This window comes from Centruroides sculpturatus, unplaced genomic scaffold (assembly GCF_000671375.1).
Source record: "Centruroides sculpturatus isolate CEXI.00-Female unplaced genomic scaffold, Cexi_2.0 scaffold443, whole genome shotgun sequence".
NCBI classification, from domain to species: Eukaryota; Metazoa; Arthropoda; class Arachnida; order Scorpiones; family Buthidae; genus Centruroides; species Centruroides sculpturatus.
The window spans coordinates 427671-435193 of NW_019384892.1; the positions used below are offsets into that span (position 1 = coordinate 427671).

At 30.5% G+C, this 7523-nt stretch overlaps 1 protein-coding gene across 1 annotated transcript in view; it reads left to right on the plus strand.

The window, feature by feature from the left end:
• The first annotated feature begins 1954 nt into the window (after nucleotides 1-1954).
• Nucleotides 1955-7523, plus strand: part of LOC111631285 (protein transport protein Sec61 subunit alpha) — a 38547-nt gene continuing 32978 nt past the window's right edge. Inside the window, exon 1 of the mRNA XM_023375502.1 lies at nucleotides 1955-2104. Coding sequence (XP_023231270.1) covers nucleotides 2098-2104 — 7 coding nt within the window. The 5' untranslated portion in view covers nucleotides 1955-2097. The remainder of the gene's footprint in view (nucleotides 2105-7523) is intronic.

Consider the following 7523-nt stretch of genomic DNA (forward strand, 5'->3'; position numbering starts at 1 on the left):
CCTGTAAGCCTAGAAGTTTGACAATGGTGTTTGGATAATCAGTGGAATCATGCTCGACATTCCAAACACCATTGTCAAACTTCTAGGCTTACAGGAAAGTGGCGCCGAACGTCCGACGTACACGTTTTCGCGTTTAAAACTTCGGTGTCAACCTCGCTAATACCATCAAACAACGTACGAACACATCTATCCGTACGTAAAATGTAATACGTCCAACCACGCAATTGAAACTGGTACACATGGTAACACATGCAAATCAGCTGCTCTATCTGTGACGTAGGCTACAGCATTTGTGAATAAAGTGCTACTCAATATGAATCGGATCTATTTTTTCGAAAAGCTAACTAATATGTACTGTACTTCTGCTATCAGAAGGCCAACGGAAATTCAGAAGAGGCACACCGACTGCACATGGAGGCTTTCCTGTGCCGTCAAGCCCTGGCAGCAAAGCTGTTCAAGGCGCCGACTTAAAGGCATTCTGAGACGGGTGTCTATCCATACGCTGAAAGAACAGACAATGAGAATGGTAGAAGACGACCCTTCCAAAAGTAATCATTGTATGCCACAAGAATTGTACTATATGCACTATATGCCAAACTGAAGAATTGTACTATATGCACTATATGCCAAACTGAAGAATTGTACTATATGCACTATATGCCAAACTGAAGAATGCCAAACTGAAGAATTGTACTATATGCACTATATGCCAAACTGAAGAATTGTACTAAAATGCACTATATGCCAATTGTACTAAAATGCATTATATGCCAATGCCAAACTGAATGACAGAAGTTGTAGCCATGTACCGGTATATGCCAAACTGATGCCTGTGAAACAGGCATCAGTTTGGCATATAGTGCATGACTACATCTTCCGTCCTGTACTCGCTGAGATTACTATCTACAGCGAATACAGGCGTCTATGGCTGCCAATTACATCTTTCGCCGTTAGTTCTGTCGATGTGCAGGAATCCCAATTCTTGATCCATATCATCTATATGGACAAGACGAAAAATTCAACTATCATAACAGACATCTATAATTATACCGGCTTCATCCATTCAAGACATCTGCGCCGATTTGGTCTGAACATATGGATCGGCCCACTAATGGCCGAGTGGACAACCCTTTCAGCTTTTGCATCCTTATTCGAGAACGTCATCTTTCATAATTTTTTCCTTCATTAATTTTATATGCAAATGTTAGTAATTGCTGGATACCCTAAAGAACATTTTTTTTTGTGGTTTTAGATCTCTCTCAGTGAGCAAGAGTGGTCGCGTGTTCTCCTTTCCCTATTTTCTCTATGTTAAAATGATCTCGTTTAATTAACGCTGTTCGTTTAGCGCTTTGTCATCTAGGAACGCATCCCACGCGTTAAACGGAGACTTACTGTACAGTCGACCCCCTATAACACTTGATTATTCCGTTTTATATGAATTCCATGTTGTACGAGTCACTTATTTTTTACAAATACGTGTGCCGGGCTGTGAACGGCTCACGTATTTGTAAAATCTAAGTGACTACTACAACATGGAATTCATATAAAACGGAATAATCAACAGTGTTATAACTTATAGGGGGGTCGGCTGTATATGTACTGGTATATACTATTACATGGTAATCTTAATTCATGACATTAGATTTTTTAATTTAAAACTAATATGAAATAAAACTGTAATTTTTATATATTGATAAATATCATTAATAGATGTTTTATGAATATTTAGATTCATACCCTGTACCCATTATACCTTATTATATTTATATTATTATGAACTGTTATGAAATAATATTTTCTTTAAAATCAGCCATATTTATTGGATTAAATAACACTTCACAATTATAGCAGAAAAATAGCGTAATTATTTAAAAAACTGGTAAAATTTAAAAAGGGGGAAACTGTCGTGTGTAGTCTTATCTGTAACGGAGAAGGAAGTGTTTGAAAAATTGTTAAAGATCAGCAACGTGTCACTGACACGTGGGCATTAGTTCTTTCATGTCCCTCTAGGTGGAGAGTAATTGTATTAAGCTGTCGATCGGTGTTTCCTAACCAAATTTTTGATTTTAAATAAGAAAATCGACAAATTAGGAAAAAATGGGAAGTAAGTAAACAAATTATAAGTATTCTAGAACAATTTAGGCAACATAGATTAAGCAATAAGTATTTTATTAGTTTATAATCAGTACGTTTACATATCCAAACGTTAGGCTTAATTTAAGACATTTTATGTAACGTATGTTGCAAATGGAATCGCTAGGGAAGAAGATTTTAAATTAACATATGTTTTACGTTACATAAACAGAAAATTTTCAGTTTTATTACACGCAATTCGTCAAATTTGCTGTATTGATGACGTCATCAAATATATATCGCATGCGATCGCGTCTATGCAGCATGCGTTTGAAATTAAGCATTATTTTATCGATAATTCTTCTGATTTAAAGTTTTAAAAAAAAATTATATAAAATTTTGGCTTCTTTACGTCGAAAAATTCAATTAACAGAAATTTATTACACATTATAATTTTTATAATTGAATTATTGATTTGATTTCCAAACACAAAAAATATTTTATTCACTTTATTGGATTTGTAAATGCTTTAAAAGGAAAATAATAGACAAGTTCAGTTGTCTTGGTGAATCATTGCATATGAACATTTTAGATTAGAAAATTTAAAGAATATAATTTTTGCAATTCATAAACTGGTTTACAAGATTTCTAGAAAGCTCGACAAATAAGCCTTACCAGTAGTATTCTTCATTCTTCAAATGTTTTTGAAATTCAGAAGCCATCGTTGGGATACGTTGAAGAGCTTACATGTAATTTCTTTATTAATGGGGAAGTCATATATAAGTAAATTGGCTTTATTAAAATGTAATTTTATTTCAAAACTGAAATATTATCTATTATCTGAGATTTTTTGGGGAAAAATAATTCATGGCAAAATTCTAGGACAGTTGACAACTATGATTTATTAATTAATTAGTGTAATATAGCAGAAGAAGGTATTACATTTAATATTTAACTTTAACATTTAGAATAAACACATTTCAGGTCTACAGATCTATTGTATATAATGCAGATGACAGATTATTTAAGATTGTTAAGAAGGTTATGTTTTCCTATTTGTTCTGTTTATTTCAGATTCTGTTAGTTAATTGGATCATAGAATAAGTTTAATGATTTTCAAAAGAAAATGTCTAAAAAGAATTTTAGATTCTATATAAAAACTAACTGATAAAAAGTGTAAAAAAATTTTTGCAAGGTGAACCATATGGTATAAAAATTCAGGTTTTGTTGTTGTTAATAATTTTGATTTTTATAGACATATGGCATATTCAAAGGCAAAATTTATATCAGTGTTAAAACAAATACAATTTTAATTTTAAGCAATGTATTTTATATTACTTTTATTTTACTAAATGTTTTTAATTCAAGTTGTTAATGAACTGAAGAAATATACATATAATAAATTGAATATCAACTCAGCTTCTTTTAAAACATTTAATAAAACATTTAACACCTTATAATGCTGAGAAATATTTATTAAAACACAAATGTTTTCAGCCTAATGGAATAGGCTATCATCAGGTGACAGGCTATCGAACAACTTTGAAAATTGCATTAAAACGGAACTTTCGAACATTACAAATTCAAAATTAAAACGTAAAATAAATTAACCAATCACTATACAAAATAACTATAATAAATAGATTGATGCCATATTAATATAAATAATAAAATAAGGCAATATAGAACTAAAAACAAAAATAAACCTAAAAGATTAAATGCACAAAAAGGATTAAATTCATAAAAATATATATATCAAAAAGCATCACATTAAAAACAGCAGACAGGAACTAAGAATTTGTGTGTTTTAACTTTTCTTTTACAAAGAACTTCCATGCCGAAGCAAAACCATCAGCATCCCTTGCATTGATACAGCCGTCCCTTAATTTACTCTTATAAATTTCAATTTTTTCATGTTGCAAAGCCAACGATGGGGACCGCAACGTCTTGAGAATAGATGCTTCATTCCATTTAACTACTTAAGTTTTCGCTTGTGCCATATTTGACAAAACCGTGGTACAATGTCCTTTACTAATGTCATATCTGTGTTCTTTAAGCCTAATAGCCAAATTCCATCTAGTGACTCCAATATAGTCCTTCATAATTCCTAGCTGTTGGTTTTCAAAGGGAATTTTATACATGCCCGCCGTTTCTTCTTTCTTAAGCTTGTCCTTATCGTTTCTAAGAATACTGTATAAATTAGGACCTCTTTTGTAAACAATTTTGGAGCGTTTTCTGTCTGAAACTTGCTTCATGATGTCCCGAAGTTTTTATTATATGTAAATTTTGTGATCTTAAATTGATCTGCTCCGGTTCTTAACCTCTTGCCTCTTTCATAACTTTTTATTAGCCCTTCAATTTGGTTACCGCAAAAGTACAATTGAAGGGCTAATAAAAAGTTATGAAAGAGGCAAGAGGTTAAGAACCGGAGCAGATCAATTTAAGATCACAAAATTTACATATAATAAAAACTTCGGGACATCATGAAGCAAGTTTCAGACAGAAAACGCTCCAAAATTGTTTACAAAAGAGGTCCTAATTTATACAGTATTCTTAGAAACGATAAGGACAAGCTTAAGAAAGAAGAAACGGCGGGCATGTATAAAATTCCCTTTGAAAACCAACAGCTAGGAATTATGAAGGACTATATTGGAGTCACTAGATGGAATTTGGCTATTAGGCTTAAAGAACACAGATATGACATTAGTAAAGGACATTGTACCACGGTTTTGTCAAGTATGGCACAAGCGGAGACTTCAGTAGTTAAATGGAATGAAGCATCTATTCTCAAGACGTTGCGGTCCCCATCGTTGGCTTTGCAACATGAAAAAATTGAAATTTATAAGAGTAAATTAAGGGACGGCTGTATCAATGCAAGGGATGCTGATGGTTTTGCTTCGGCATGGAAGTTCTTTGTAAAAGAAAAGTTAAAACACACAAATTCTTAGTTCCTGTCTGCTGTTTTTAATGTGATGCTTTTTGATATATATATTTTTATGAATTTAATCCTTTTTGTGCATTTAATCTTTTAGGTTTATTTTTGTTTTTAGTTCTATATTGCCTTATTTTATTATTTATATTAATATGGCATCAATCTATTTATTATAGTTATTTTGTATAGTGATTGGTTAATTTATTTTACGTTTTAATTTTGAATTTGTAATGTTCGAAAGTTCCGTTTTAACGCAATTTTCAAAGTTGTTCGATAGCCTGTCACCTGATGATGGCTTATTCCATTAGGTTGAAAACATTTGTGTTTTAATAAATATTTCTCAGCGTTATAAGGTGTTAAATATTTTATTAAATACACATATAATGTATTAAAAATGATTCTTAATTACTGTACAATATGACTTTCAAGTTACTTATAGATTTTACTGGATAATAAAAAATGTCTAGAAAATTAAGTTTAATATATGAATTAAAGTTCTTTTGACTGTTTGATTTGTCTTATAAATTGAGAAACATTATTTCTTGCAATTTTAATATTAATATGTAATAAAAGAAAACATTAAATTCTTCATATTTTATGATTACACATGATTTTTATAACTTTCTTTACTCAATATTGTATAAAAACTTGTGATTAAAAAAATTATGCTATAACAAATGTGTTTAGTTAATTCTTTAGTAAACTTGTGTACAAACTATTTTAACTATTACACAAAAAGTCAGATTTGTCTAAAAGATAAAAAGGCAATGCATAAAAGAAAATAAAATGTAAAAAGTACTTTTTGAATACACACAAATATAGTGTTAAATTATTTTTTAAACTTGTTTTCTTAATACAGTAGTTGAAAACTTTCTTAAAACTGATAGTAAGATAATAAAAATAAACTGTTAGTATTTAGAACTAATAGTTTATTTTTCTATTGAAAAATTCAACTATTGACAAACTTCTAAAATTAAAAATAAAATTTAAGAAACTAAATTCCTCTTGAAAATATTGAAGAAAAAGTTATCAAATGATAAATTAGAAATGAAAGAATTGTTATTGTTATAAATTGTACACTATATCAATAACAAAAGAAAATTAAGTTGCAAATTATTACAAAAAATATTTAAATAATTTCCAAAAATGTCTTTCAATGTCTGGCAAATTTGTCAAATTTCTGAAAAACCAATAATACAACTGACTTGTCGTATTTCAAGATATGGAAAATGGTATGAGACAAGAATATGCAAAACTGCCAACTCTGGCTCCTCAATTTCTAAATCTCGGACCCTACAACTCTTCATAGAAGCTCAGCATATATTAATAATGGTAAACCTAATAAATGGTAAATAGTGAAATAAGACATTTTATCATTATTGTGATCATCAGGCTACTTTTTTAGGGTTACCATAACAATTGAAGGCAAAATATGGACTGATTAGCATTAAAAGTACTCATACAGCAAGGCAAAATAAAAAGAATTTATTCATATTTTTCAATCTAGTAAATGTAGGCATATATTCAATAATATAAAGTTTCAATTTACACTTTCCTTTATGTCACAGAATGAAATTTCAAATATAAGAAAAAAACTATTTTACCACTTAGACAGTAATTACTATCAAATTAAAAAAACAGTTATAATGAATGTGCACGTTCTCTAAACAACAGAGCTGTTATATTTGCTTATACAATGTTGCCACCTAGCTAACAAGTATAATAATAATAATCATCAAAAATTTAGTGCCTTCTGTCAGATTTAAATCGTAATGGTTATAATTTAACTATTAACTGCTCAATCAGTTGAAAAGTACAGACATTTTGTTTATTTTTTCTAAGTATGGTATGGACATGGACAGAGCCTTTTAAAGTACAGACTATTCATACTAAATACAGACATATGGTAACCCTGCCTTTTTAGACTCGGACTTAACGATGGATTATAAATATAACTTCATATTGAAATAACTGTATATATTATTATTATTATGTTGGGTTTAGTGGGTTATACTCTATTCACATAGTACCGGTGTGTACTATGCCTTGACTCTGGTCTGGCATAGTACACACTTGTGGCTGTGTACTATGCCAGATCAGAGTCAAGGCATACTAACCAAAACAAAACTAAAATTAAATAAGTGTTTCAGTGTCTGTATTCAGGAATTTCCTAACAATGTGGCATGTACTGTATTCAATATAGTGGCCTTCTGTAGTGTGATGTATGTGTTTCTATTCAATTGTAATGTTCCCAGGCTTTTGTGTAATGTGTGAGGTATCATACCTGTACAGGAGAGAATGGTACAATAAGCACCCTTTCCATCTTCCACAGATGCCTTATTTCCTGGGTGAGTTCTGTGTACTTGCTGATTTTTTCAGTGCATGTGTTTTGTACATTGTGAGTGTTTTGAATGGCTATGTCTATAATGTATGTGATTTTATTGTGTTTGTCAATGAGTGTGATGTCTGGTCTGTTGTGGTAAATTGTTTTATCTGTGATTATGGCTCTGTCGTAGTA